General features: G+C 44.3%; 1 protein-coding gene across 4 annotated transcripts in view; it reads right to left on the bottom strand.

Annotated features, from left to right (window-relative positions):
- Nucleotides 1-14,547, bottom strand: part of UBR5 (ubiquitin protein ligase E3 component n-recognin 5) — a 140,029-nt gene extending 125,482 nt beyond the window's left edge. For 2 of the 4 annotated variants that reach the window (XM_080800769.1, XM_080800770.1), the window contains exon 1: nt 13,980-14,547. In XM_080800769.1, coding sequence (XP_080656895.1) covers nt 13,980-14,041 — 62 coding nt within the window. In that variant the 5' untranslated portion in view covers nt 14,042-14,547. The remainder of the gene's footprint in view (nt 1-13,979) is intronic. The other 2 variants (XM_080800767.1, XM_080800768.1) reach the window with 1 other exon arrangement.
- Between the last annotated feature and the right edge of the window lie 293 nt (nt 14,548-14,840).

Raw genomic sequence — 14,840 nt, 5'->3', positions numbered from 1 at the left:
GTTGCTAAGTCTAACCCAGTAAATTAATCAGTTACAGCCAAAATACATAATCAAGGACATCAACTTTATTTTTCATGATAATACCAAATTCATTTTTGAAGACAGTTAACACTGTATTCCTTTCTACAAGAACTATTCAACTGATCTGAAACCCTATGTGCTCACTGCTCTAAGCCTTCTGGGCTTCTTATATAGTTCCTCAGATGTACTGCCCTCTCTCACCTTAGCGTCTTCACACATTCAGTTCCTCCTGCCTACAAAAATCTCTTCCCGTCTTCAACGTCCTGCCCTGCACCCCACCTCTGGCATGGTCCTCTCAGCCTACCTTCTACTCAGAATCCCAATCCTCCTTTTGACAGTTCTGCAAAGCTTTCCTTCCTCACAAGACAGGCTATGGGCCTCTGGTGAAGAACCCCCAACTTCTTTCACTGTCCCCTTACTGGCCTGTCTTCCTCAAATAAGCTCCACCACCACGCTCCCAAGACTAGAACTGATATGTAGCAGAAGCCCCCTCCAAATTTGCTGCTTTAATGGCAGGTGTGTACACAAAGTGTGTGTATCATTATTTAATTGCATTTATATATAGTAATAAATATGTAACAGGAAAACAAGTAACTTCCCATGCCCATTCCAAAAAGAAAAGGAAAAGAAAAAAAGCCAAGTTAGTGCAGGAGCGCCTGGGTGGCTCAGTCAGTTAAGCGTCTGCCTTCGGCTCAGGTCATGATACACCAGGGTCCTGGGATTGAACCCCATGACAGGATCCCTGCTCAGCAGGGAGTCTGCTTATCCCTGTCCCTCTACAGCTCCCTCCTGCTTGTGCGCTTGCTCTCGCGCTCTCTCTCTCAGGTATTCTCTCTCAGATTTTATTTTATTTATTTGACAGACAGAGATCACAAGTAGGCAGAGAGGCAGGCAAGAGAGAGAGGAGGAAGCAGGCTCCCTGCTGAGCAGAGAGCCCGATGCGGGGCTTGATCCCAGGACCCTGGGATCATGACCTGAGCCGAAAGCAGAGGCTTTAACCCACTGAGCCACCCAGGTGCCCCATCAGGCACTCTCTCTCAAATAAATAAATCAACTTTTTAAAAAAACTGAGTTAGTGTAGAGTCTAGTCTTTGCCACTTTACTAATCACTTGGGCCCTCTTTCCCTCAATTTCCTCAGCTGTAAAATATGAAAGCCCTAAAATCCTCCTTGGTGTAAAACTTTGAATATCTCAAAAATGACTCAGCAGTCAATGTCAAGTAGACATGCAGGCTACTCAAAAGTTAAAAACTAACGTCAGCTATTACAAACTAAAATATGGAATGGTAACAGATATCCTAGAAAACTGGACAAAGTCCTGTTGAGCACCTGACAGTACTGGGACCTACTAAATAGCCTTTCAAAAAGAACAGTGGTCTCAACTCATTGGAAATCAAAGGGAACAAACATTCCCAGTCCCAGGAGGTGTCACACTGTCAATGAGCTTTTGCTACACAGAAACTTCACCATTAAGTTTATAAGGAAAATATAAATAAGAGATAATATAACTGCACTGAATTCATTCATGTCAAGTTAAATACATCAGCTCTCAAAGTTCAAAATATTTTAAAAAGATACAGAAGAGTTGGGATGGCTTTTAAGAGCTCCCCTCCACTTAACCCAACAAGGTGGTGAAGAATTTAGAATGTCCACTGCTTTTACTTACCTATTAGAATGTGTACTAAAACGAAGAAGAGCAGGTCTAAGGCAGGAAATAAATATTAAATCTTAGTGGCAAAGCTGAGAAACATACATCAACTACAGCTCATAAAACAGTACGTACAGCCCTACAGTCAAAGAGATTCCAAGCTGAAATGAACTTTCAGACATCAAACACATCTGTCCATCTTACGAATGAGTAAACCAAGACTCACTGCAGGGAAATGACTTGGCCAAGACTACACAACTAGTTAGCAAAAGGACCACGCCTCCTGATACGGAGTCCAGTGGCTTTTCAGTTCACACGGCTCTTCAAAATCAGGACCCACCCGTGGTACATAAAATCTTAACAGATACACAGTAACACACTCAAATTCTGTAGGAATTTTAATACTTGATAATGAACGTCAGTATCATAAAACAAACCCAAAGACAGATAAAAACTTAATACAAAGTTTAAAGGATTAAGCAGATACACCTAAATTCAGAAATGTATTTAAGTAATCTCTCTCTACACCCGACTTGGGGCTCAAACTCATGACTCCGAGATCAAAAGCTGGATGCTCAAGAGTTGGATGTTCTACGGACTGAGCCTGCCAATCGCCCCCCCCCAATATTTCTGACTGTCATCTCACCTTGGGGTCTTAAATCTGATATGAAATTCTATATCCTTGAAACAGTTTTATCCCATGAATGTCTATAACCATAAATAATCTTGAAATATTTCTGACAGAGTACTATTTAAAATTAAGTATTTTATGTTATTTAAGGGGGGGAGGGAGGGGCAGCAGGAAAGAGAGAATATCAAGAAGGCTCCACGCCCAGTGCACAGCTAGATGCAGAGCGGGGCTCGATCTCACAATCCCCAGGTCCTGATCCAAAATCCAGAGTAGGATGCTTAACTCACTGAGCCACCCAGGCGCCCCTCAAATTAAGTATTTTAAATGAAGATAGTAACAATGAAGGAATCAGAGGACACACAGTCTCACACTTAAGGGTCTCTCTCCTGGTAGTATTCAAGTCAGTCACAGGGTTAATGCCAGCCTGTGCAACATGAGTGAGCAGAAAGGAGCACAGACTCTCCATATAAGCTCAAGTATCCCCTTCTCCCCTCCTTGCCAACTCCAACAATAAGGCAATCTAAGCATTAGGACGAAGCAACCTGTTTTCACACCCTGCGGAGTCCTATATTCTTGTCTCATCCCTGGGCAGTATCTTTTGCAAACAAAAAGCAAAGGAACAAACAAAACAAAACAAAACAAAAACCACTGTCCGTATGTAAACTGCTCTCATACAGCACAAGAGTTCTAGACTACTGTTAAAACTCTGATTATCCAAATCACCCCCTGGTTCTGAAGCCCTGATTGCGGACAGTACCTTCCGTGTCCCTACAAGAAAAGTCATTAGGCTCAAGAGAACAAAGGTAAGAGGATGAACCAGTCTCCACACCCTACAACCCTGTCTTCAGAGCCCTTCGTAAGCACCAGCTGTCATCATCAGGTCCATCTTCCCTGTCATTTATACTAGCTAGTAGCACTTAGTACTTAACTCCCTATAACATGTTTGCCTTGCCTATAAAATGAATGCCCCGTGAGGGCAGAGGCCATCATCTTTGTATCCCAATGTATATAATTTAGTTGGCAAAATAGTTACTGAATTGAGTAAAAGAATAAAAATTTGTTCTCCCACTTTCTTTGTTCATTTTCCATTCAAAGTGAAAGAAATCATAGACAACTACAGACACAGTTCCTTCTCCCTCTGAACTATTCTACAATACGAAAACCGTTTCCCTAGCATATCCTAAGAACACAGAAACTGAGCGGAGAAAACCTACACAATCTGGCCCAATTCACTCACTTACAAATAATAGTTGTAGCACTGACTCATGGTCACATAGCCAATTAGTGTCAGGGAAAAAAAAAAAAAAATCCCTGACCACTGACTTCCTCAAATTTATAATCCACTCACCAACATGTCAAAGACCAAACGACTAAAAACTTAACCATTATCTAGAATATATCTCATCAATTCAAACTCGACTAAGAATACCAAGTCTTCTCTAAATTTGTGTCTTCTGATCTATGCTATCTTAGCGGAGAAATAACCAATTTTCAAAAATGCATATGGGGGGAACATACTCCTTTAAATCTCTAGCACTTTGCAAGGATGTCAAAAATACTTGGTACAATCAAGAAGAGCCAGGTTCTGGGGACACTGGCCCTCTGCACTTTTTACAACTACGTGAATCCGTAATTATTTCAAAGTAAACAGTTGGGGGGAAAAAAAAAAAAACCTGGCATACCCACCTGATGCCGCTCCCTGGGCCCAATACTCTATCACATCCCTATTCTCCAAACTTGACCAATGAGGCAGAAAATGTTCCAACTGCCTCTCAACCCGAAGTTCCAAAAAAGTTGGTGTAACAAGCGAATCACAGTTGGTGCAACAAGTGAAACCCATTCCTGGGCTAGCATAATGTTTGAGGGTGAGAAGCACACAAACATTTACTGAATAAGGAAAACTAATCTAACAGAGTTCTCCAACTCTGTGCTAGGAACACATGGCAAATATTTGCACAGGCTAAACTTGACTACCTCTTGCACCAGCCTTTCAAAGTCTGCTAGTGGTCGGCATGAGCTTCACTCCCCCAGCTGGACCGTAACCCTGTGAGTACTGATGTGTGTTGTTAAAAAGCTACCCTCTCTCAGTGTCTTAGAGTTCTAGGGAGGACCTTATATTTATGCAACTTTACTCAGACTTTTAAAGTTTCATTTGTAAAAAAAACAAAAATTACTCTAGCCTTAAGGAGCAGGAAAATATCCTATTCTCAAGCAACAGCAGGAGAACCCTTAGTCTAAGGGGGAGAGGAAGGCCGGGGGTAATGAGGCCCTGACAAGCACAGCTCTATCTGCTGTCGGTAATTATTTTAACTGTAATACAAAGGAATGTGAACAAGGGCCTTTTATACAGTAACCCTTAAGCTTTTGTGCTCCTGATGATGGTGGTCCATTTAGACACTATGAGGAGTACTACTTTAAATCAATGAACCTCTTACTCAGAAAAGCCACAAAAAATGTTTTTACTACAATTTGGTGAGGTTCTGTTACTCTTATAAAAATTCAGTGTTGTCAGAAAAACTCCATTTCAAAGAAAAAAAAATGGTTTAAACATACCACGCCCAAAAACCAATGCTATCACCCCTCAAGAATGTCCTAGAATTCACCAAAGAATTATCAAATCTCCATGAAAGCTGAAAAGCTTTTTCCATTTCCTAAAGTCTTCTGAGGAATCAAGAGGCCATGGTTAGGAGAAAAGAAAAAAGACCAACCGCCCTTCCCCTCAAGAGTTTTGTGAAAGCAGAAACATTCCGGTTTGACATGGGGTGGCTGCTAACCACCTATGACTCCTGTCTCTGGATCCAGGTGTTGTGCACCTTCTTCAGAAGCTTCCAGCTCTCCCAAGTGGCAGAAAGGTGAGCAGCTGCCGCCAGCAAAATCATCTGTAGGTCATCTCTGACCTACAGACCACGGGCTGCCAAGCTGCTCAATGGAAGACACCCGGTCCTGGTTCTGCAGCCCTTCTGAAGTGACAGAAACCAGAGTGAATGAGGAACCTGTGACAGTAATTTGGATTTATCCCTTCCTTGTGACTGCAAGAAGCAAAGAAAAAGTAGTTCATATACCTCCCCCCAGAAGAGCAACCACAGAAAAGGAAAGAGCACACCGGCCACAGGAGCAAAGTACTCACTCTCCCTCAATTATTCTCCACCTGTGTATAATCATCAGAACACCTGACAGGAAGAAAAACACACTCACTTAGGGAAAACAACCAGGGATTTCTGAAAGGAGAGAAAGACCAGGTTAAACACCACTAGAGAAAAAAGGATGCTGAAAGAATTGAACCTTTAAACTAAACATGCACACAACTTAAGAAAAATCATTTTACTGGTGATTCTTTTGATGCATCTATATGCAGATGATGACACAGAGCAATAAATGGACTAATTCAAATAACTTCTGGACAAGAAACAAAGCCATTCCTACAATATAAGAAAATAGATGTGAAACTGCAAAAACCCGATACCCCTCCCCTTTCATCATTTAGACATTAAAATAACCCTACACTGCTGTCTCTTTTTTTTTCAAAAATTTTATTTATTCATTTGTCGGAGAGAGAAGAGAGAGTGTGTGCACACGTGCAACAAGCAGGAGGGAGAGGCAGAGGGTGAAGCAGGATATGGGGCTCAATCCCTAGACTCTGGGATCTTGACCTGAGCCAAAGGCAGACACTTAACCATCTGAACCACCCAGGCGTCCCTGTCTTTGCTTTCTTACCTTTCTTCACATTAACTTCCTAATCTCAAATCTGGCCTTTTCTTAAAGCTTAAGACATCCGCCACCTTCCACTTCTCACATCATAGCAAGCAGTCACAGAAAATCTCAGATGAATTTCCACCATCCCCCTAAGAGGGTAAGGAAGCCACTCACAGAAAGGCCATCTCTGGACCTTCAGATCAGCTGTGAGGAAGACCTAGTATCTGAGTTCTCAGAAAGATCTGGAACACCTTGTCACCTGAATTCTGAAATAGCAGATCCATGCTGGAGCGGAGCTAATTTCTTGAAATAGTAGGTTGACAACATTTTTTTCTTCTGAATCACAAAAAATGGAGTCTGAACTGATGGGAAAAGGAAATAAAAATCTATCCATTCATTCAGTCCACACTGCTTCCTCCACTGGACACGGTCATATCTGTCTATGCAATCTAGACTACCATCAATACTAATGGATTCTAAAATAACATTGCTTTACATATACAATTTTTTTTAAATTAACACGAAAATTTGCTGTTAGGAAAATGTAGATATCTTAAAAGTAGCTTTTTCGTTTGAAAAATACTGTAATATATTAAAGTCAAGAAAAATTTCAAGGATATAAAATTATACTCAGGATGATCACAACTATTATAAAAACAAACAAAACTATCCAGAGACAGAAAAAGAGACTAGAAAACCACCAAAATGTTAACAGTGGTAGCACTATTAAACTTTTTAAATTGATCTTCTGTATTTTCTAGATTTTTTTTTAAAGATTTTATTTATTTATTTGACAGAGATCACAAGTAGCAGAGTGTCCGATGTGGGGCTCGATCCCAGGACCCTGGGATCATGACCTGAGCCGAAGGCAGAGGCTTTAACCCACTGAGCCACCCAGGTGCCCCTGTATTTTCTAGATCTTTTTTAAGACCGTTTCTTTTAACAAGCAATTTTTAAAAACAAGTAAGTAAAAACTAGGGAATAGCCAGAAACTGAAAGCAACCCAAATTTAAATTAGCAAAAAAACAGATCTGAAATTGTGGCATATCCAGACAATGAAATACCATCACTAACACAAAAGGAGAAAGACTACTACATGCTACATAAGCTAAGTAGAAGACACCAGAAACATGATTCCATTTACACGAAATTCTAAAGGTAAAATTACAGTGAGACAAAAAAAACAGTGGTTCTCAGGGACGGGGACAAGAGAGGGACTGAGAATGCAAAGGGGCAACAGTGAACTTTTTGGGGTGATGGAGATGTTCTATGTTCTTGATTGTGGTGGTTACACAGCTGTATACTTTTGTCAAAATTAAACCTGTACACTTCTGATGAGTTATACTGTATGTCAAAGATACTTCAATAAAGCTGATTTACAAAATAAAGAAGTTGAAAACATTTTATTAAGGTACATGATACCATCAGAAACCAAACAAATAACATTACTCCTGCTACACAGATAAGAAAATTGTGCCTTATTTACACATGAAATAACATTAAATTTTAACACTTTATTTAATATCCTGACAAAAATGAGAATGTTACAAAACAGTTACCAATGAACTTACCATCTCTCTCATTTTCAAGAGATTTATGACCACAACACTGATTCTATCAAGAAAGTAATATGAAATATGATCTCATTAGAGAATAATGTCTCATAGCCAAGTTCAATTTACTAATAGTCTCACTTCTGTACACTAAAGTAGAAGAATCTTGCAAACTTTTCACATGACTTATTATTCCTCAACATGCCCTATAGAAAACCCTGCAGTTTCAAGAATCCCATCTTACTCTCATTACAAGGGACTGCTAACACAATGCTCTCACAGGAGGTTAACAAGGGACAGCATCAAGATGCAAGGAGCCTTCAGATCCCAGTGTGATGCTATTCCTCCTTCTAAGGCTACAATCCAAACAAATTTTGTCTTACTCTTTAAAAAGTCCAATTCTGTAACATGTCACAACCCAATTAGTTTTATCATGTAAAACTGCTGATGAAAAATAAGCTTTTATTTGACAACAGGAAAATCTAAACAGACTGAATTTGATATTAAGGAACCATTTTAGATGGGTTGGGGTTTTTTTAAGTCTTCATCTTTGACATGCATACTGAAGATATATTGATTAAATTATCTGATGGGGAAAAAGTGTTGAAACCAGACTGGCCATCGATGTGATGACTGCTGCAATTAAGCGACAACTGTTGTACCTGTGTGTTCAGCACCCTACTGCTTCCACATCTGTGTATGCTTGAGACTCTCCATAATTCAAGTTTAAAAACAATTCTCGGAGTAAAACCTAAAAATCAATTATAATAATAAATCAACAATCATCATCACCGTGAGTCAGGAGAGGCTGTTTTCATTGGCTCAGAATGCCAAGGTAGCAAAATGACAGAAAAACAGACCACAAGCGGAGTTTGTTTTAATTAGAAGTAGATACGATAAAAATGGGGGAAAGAAGATGTAAGTACATTCTCCCCTAACATAAAACTGCTTCCTTCAATACACCCCACAGGAGCTCCTGAAGTGCAATTATTTCCTAAAGATTTTATTTTTTTAAGTACTCTCTACGCCCAACGTGAGGCTCAAACTTCTAACCCAGAGATCAACTGTGGCTCGCTCCACCGACTGAGCCAGCCCCTCGCCCCTACTGCAGTGCAATCTGACGCCACCTTCGGTGATTCCACTTGCCTTTACAGGCCACTTCCTAATTGCTAGGGAAAAATCCTTCTCTGTCTTAAAATTCACCCCCTTACTCCTAGTTGCACTTCCCTGTACTGTGTAATTTCCTTCACAAGTGTCTGTTTACTCCTAAAGCTACAATGTAGTCCCCGATTTCTTGATTTGATCTGCCCCATGTGTTCTGATGTTCATTTTTCGTTTGGCTATTTCATACCCTGTCTTTAAGCTTGCTTTCCTTAATCAGCTTCACTGAATCATTTCAGTTAAACTTGCCTATACCTTCCCAGTCCGGTCCTGTAGCAGCACTGTGCCTGGGAAACCACCTCAGTAATCCGCCCGACTGCCCTCTGGTCTGCTGAGGTGATGCTCTATCCCACACAGACCAACGCGTGTGTGTTTGGTGTGGCATACTGAAATTTCAGGCAGCTTTCCACTATTAGAACATCTACCCACCACAACCTTTGTTCGGCTCCATGCAATCCCTGGCACGTTTTCAGGGGCCTACTGAGAGGGCAAGGATATCCCGGAGTCTTTAAAACCCAACAGTTCCTCATAAAAATCAGGACCACTTCCTGAACGCCGTGGCCCGTGCAAAAAAGCACTTTCTACATCATTGTTGTCCAACAGAACCTTCAGTGACGGCACTGTCCTGTGTGCTGCTCACAACCTGGGGCTACACAGGGCACTTGCGATGTGGCTTGAGTTGCCAAGGAACTGACTTTTTAATTTTAAGTAGTCACAGTATGAGACTAACAAGTTATAATGCTGGACTTTTTCTTCATAAAAGTCATTTCCATTTATTTTTACATCTGTATATACCCAAGGACAGAGTTTGTCAACCCCAGCACAAGTAGAATTTTGGAGAGGATAAGCCTTCCGTGTGGGAGCTATAGCGTGCACTGTAGGGCATTCCACAGCTTCCTGGGCCTCTACCCACTAGAGGCCAGCAGCAGGGCTCCAGCTGCGACAAGCAAAAAAAGGATCTCCAAACACTGCCAAATATACCGGGGTTGGGGGGCAGGGTAAAACTGCACTCAGTTGAGAACCACTGATTTAAGGCGAAGTCTGGATTCTACTCTCAATGGTAAGGATATTCTAGAGCAATCTCTTTGATTTCCTGCCTTCTGATTTGAAAATCAGACAACACATAAAAGCAGTTAAAAGTAACCATCTCTTCATATTTTCCACATTACCCTCATTACAATATTTGTGTTTCCTACCCACTATCTCAGCTGTTCCTTACCAAACTTGAGATGGGTAATACGCCTGACTTAGAGATGGGGGGGGGGGCACGGGGGACAGGGGGAGAGACAGGGAGTAAGGCTCGAAATGGTTAAATGACTGGCCAACCAGCACATAGTTAATAAGCAGCAGGACTGAGACAAACCCAGATTTAGGAATTCCAAATTTCTAACTCCTCTATTATCTTACCTGGTAGCTTACAGCACCTAAAGGGGAAGCTCCTTAGAGAAAAACCCTTTTGATATGACAATCTCAACCCAGACTGTTTGATTGCACAACACATAACAATGCCAAAAAGCAAAGCTTACAGGAAAATTCCACATAGACAAACAATGAGAACTGGTTCCTATTGTAACCAACCTGCATCGTGAGAAAGAATTCAGGATAGAGACAAGTCACAGCATACCCACATCACCTTAAAAAGGCCTCTCCTAGGCCAGTTCTAGGAAAGAGTTAAGAGGGCCAGCCCCCTGACAAAAGGCCTAAGTGGAAGGAAGAGGTGAGGGGAAGGAGAAATCAAAACTCTAAGACAGGTGGCTGCTCTAAGGCTGAGCTGCCTCAAAAGGTGACCATATCTCCGAACACAGGCCACGTGCAACAGTGGAAAGAGACCTGGACTGGGGGCAGAGGGTGGAGGGGGATGTAGACCTCATCTATCAGTAGCTCACTGTGTACCCCTGGATAAATGCCACAAAGCTCGGGCCTGTTTTTTTCAACTCATTAGTGAAAAGACTGGTCTATGTGACTTCTTTGGCACTTTCCAGACCTTAGCAGGCACTTCCAGCCCTTCCCTCAGAGTCAGTTTTTCAATATTCTTTTGCTGTTTCTCTGAGACAATGATTCAAGCAGGAACATAGTACTAACTCAAGAAATCCACTAGAAAGAAAATCAAAATGTCACAAAAGTATCTGAGCAGGATGGTTTCAATTCAACACAGTGAATATTTGCATAGGGCCAGTCACTGGGCACTAGGGACCTTGTAATCATCCTGGGAAGCCACAACCAACATCCTAGGCTCTGAACTACTCTCCTCTGCCCTAGCCACCCCCACCTACATTCACCAACTGCATTTATTATTTGGTCTCCCAAGGCAATGATTAAAAATTTTAACCCAATACAGAAAGACTATTAACAGTATTAGCAAGTCTGAAAACACAAAGAAAAAAAAAATCACATAAACTTTTGCCATACTGAGTATATTTGAGACATCACATCATTACACTGAACAAAATATCTGACTTTTAACAGGATGTGGCTATTTTAAAATGAAAACTTATTTGGAGAAGAAAATATCGATGTTTTGAGGCCCCCTCCATTTTCTTTAACCCACCAATTTATTTGCAATACCATACTGCCCATCCAATCTTACTGCTTTTCATGTAAGAATAAAGTCCACTTATTCAAACCATTTTTCATCCCCCAAAAAATCATTTATCATTTCATTCCTGACACAGACACATTTCTCATATAAAAGTCAAGCTATAGTGGCACACTCTTTCCGATTACCAAAACTTACTACATCTTGGTAAAGTTTTTAATCTTTTTTTTTTTTAAGTTTTTAATCTGAAGATGAAAATGTTCTGGGCTTCTTGTTCCAGTTAAAAGGCTCTAGAAAGCCAGTCTGTTTTGTAAACAGATTTTTACAGCAAAAGCTTGATCCGGTAACTCTGCAAGGAGGTCTGCAAAGAGGATCTTTCCCTCTAAAGAGGAGACACAGAATAGCTCCACCAGGAGTCAGCTACATCAGAACAGGGTGCATGGCTGTCTCAAATGCTGTCCTCACAGATCTCCACAGACCATTCTACCCGCTCAACTCTTATGTCCCCAAAATCTTACCCTCAGTGCTTTCTATCTTCTCACATGTCTGCCACCCTGATGCACACATTTTATAATATGAATCAGATCCACTTCTGTTTCATAAAAACTCAAAGATGCTTTAAATAGTCCTCATATTGTGTACTGACACTACAGGAATCAAAACCAAAACTGATTACTTCTTTACATTAGGAATGACAAAAAAGGTAGCTTAAAAAAGGATCCATTACTTGTAAATTCCCCAGACTAGCGAAGTAAAATGAATGTTCAAAAATGAATCAGAGTGCCCAAGACAACTGGCAAAATACGTTTTGGCAGACACAGTCAACTGAGTAAGCTGGTCAGGATTCTTGGTATATATAAAGTAGGACTAATACAGAAAATGTGGCCTACCTCTCTCCTGCCTGGTGCAGTTTTCTAAGTTAAAAGACACGTTCCAGGACAAGCACTACTAACTTGGTTCTATGAGTGACAGCAGAGCTATCCTCACTAATAGCCTAGTTCCAAAACTTACAAAAATAATCTTATGTTAAAGTCTCAGAGATCTCCATCTCTAATGAAATAAAAATCAGAGTACAGATCACATAACAAAATGTTAAAATAAATGACAAAACTTATTACAGTATTTTCAGAAAGTATTGCAAAACGTTCAAACACTAACATGTTAAATACACTATAGCTACAGCAAAGATTGGACAAATCTGAACCCAGTGCCACAACCTGAGCCGCCAGCTTTCGGATCGTGAAGCTATGCGCCCCACCTGAGGCGGTTAGATACTCGGAGACTCAGGCCAATATCTTAGCAGCAAGTTAGGCCTCTTCCTCCCTCCGGGAAGCGCATGACAAACGGCGTCATGCAACTTATGTCACCCGGTCACTTAGCAAAAATCATATCTAACTTCTAAACTTGGGTCCAGATGGCCATTCATACTCAAAAGAAATAGAAAGCAGCTATATCACTGGGGGAGAGGGAGGCTTAAAATGCCCCACTTTCTGGGCCCGTAAATATTCAGCCCATCATTAGATCGGAGTCCTAAATTCCAAGACTTACTTTAATGGAGGCCTCCCTCAACCTTCTCCGAGTCCCTGTTTTGCAACAGTGAAGGAACTTTTCCTGCTTTATCTTAGTTCCCTGAGAGCATGCGGCCCTGCAATTCAATATCCTAAACTGGCAGGGAACGGTGGAGGAGGCAAAGGGAGGAATCCACAGCCAAAATAGCCTTCTTATTAAAGACGACAAAAAAAAAAAAAAAACAACAACAACAAAAAAAAAACACATAATTCCTCCTCCGCCCATTGCAAACCCATCCCAGAAATTTACAGCTTGTTAAGAAAGCAGCATTGCGAACTGCAAACGTAAGAGTTTTCCTTTGACTCTACGCACGGTTTTCAGCTGTCAAATTACAACTCAGGAAAACACTATCATTAGAATAAAAAAGGAAACAAAAAAAGCTCGCACCATAGGGGCTGGGAGAGGGAGCACACCAGCCCCGTTTCGGAAGAAGGAGAGCAAAGGGAATCCAATCCACTTCCCCACCCCCGCCTGAATTCATCCCCTCCCCGGGCAGGCAAACCTCACTGCAGGAGCTCAAATTTAATAATAATAACAATAATCATGGCGCTTCCTCCCCCCCCCCCCCAACGCGATCTGCCGGGAATTAGCCTCCCCATCCCCCGGGATCTCCAAGCTTGGCAGGTCCAGACCACCCCACCGGACACAGCTCCCGGTGGCCTGGGCGAGCCCGGTCTACCCCGGGGCCTCTCGCCCCGCTTCTCCTCTTCCCTCTCTTTTTACCTCCACCATCCCCCATCCGCATTGTCTGTCTCAATTCAACTTTGACTAATATGGATTCCTCGGGCCTGGGCCGGGCGGTAATTACAGCCCGCCCCCCCCTCCGGGAGCCGAATTCTCCCCCCCATCTCCGCCGAGTTCAACGCGGCTCCTCGGAGGGAGACTGGAGGGGGGGGGCGGTGCGGGGGGGAAGGAGGAGGTTGCAGCGCGCTTTCCCGTCTACACCGCGGGCACCGTCTACAACGCGCTCCCCCCCGCAGCCCCGGACCCCCGGGACCAGAAGTTTGCCCGGGAAGGGGCCTAGCCGGGGGCATTGAGGACCCCCCCCTTCCAGCCGGCCGGCCGGCGCGTAAACACGGGCGCCCGCCCCGGCGCGGCCCCGTGGGGGAGGGGAGGGCGGGGAGGCGCCCCTCCCCCCGCCCGCCCGCCCGCCCGCCGGCCCTATTACCTGTCATTGAGCTGGTCCTCGGTGCCCGGCAGCGGGTGAACCACGAAATGGATGGACGTCATGGTGCTTCCTTCTCGTCCTCCTCCCGAGGACTGCCCCCTCCCGCTCTCGCCCACCCCCCCCAAACACCCTTCCCCTCCCCAAAACCCACTGCCGCCGCCGCCGCCTCCCAGTCCCCAAATGGAGGGAAGCAAATGCGCAGGGGCCGCCGCCGCCTCCCTGCCGGGCGTGTGTCCGCGGCCCGGCGGTCCGGCGGGGCGGGCAGGGGCGGATCAACACGCCACCCGCTCCCCCCGCGACAGCGCGCAGGAGTGCGAGGCCGGCGGCCGGGACCCGGGGCGCGCCGCCGCCAGCGGCGGCCGGGCGTCGGGAGAGGGGGCGACTGGGGAGGGAGGAGAGGGGCGGGCTGCGGGGACGGTGTGGTCCCGGCGGCGGACGGGGTCCGGACTAGGGAGGTGGGGAGGGAGATGAGCCCGCACCGCGCGTCACTGGCGAGAAGCCGCCGCCGCCGCCAGCACCGCCGCCGCCATCTTCACTTCTGCCCCAGTTTCTCCGTCTCGCAGGCTCCGCTCCCGAGCGGCGGGGGAGGGGCGAACGGGAGGAGGAGAAGGAGGGAGGAGACCGGCGGGCGGGGGCACGGCTGCGGAGGGGCGGGGCTCCGGGGAACGGGCGGTAAGGCCCTTTCGATTGGGCGGCTCAACGTTGTCGGGCCACGGCGCTGTAAGGCGCGTGCGGATTGGCCCGTTCGGCCCCGAGCCCAGCCCCCCGGGGGGTGGGATAGCTCCCGAGTGAGTGTTCCGGAGAGCACGTGTTTGGGAAGGAGGAGGCGGAGGGGAGCTCGCTGGGGCGGGGAAGAAGTCT

Source organism: Martes martes (genome assembly GCF_963455335.1).
Source record: "Martes martes genome assembly, chromosome: 4".
Taxonomy (NCBI): domain Eukaryota; kingdom Metazoa; phylum Chordata; class Mammalia; order Carnivora; family Mustelidae; genus Martes; species Martes martes.
The sequence above is the reverse complement of the archived record's forward strand: the minus strand, read 5'-3'. Positions and strand labels throughout refer to the sequence as shown.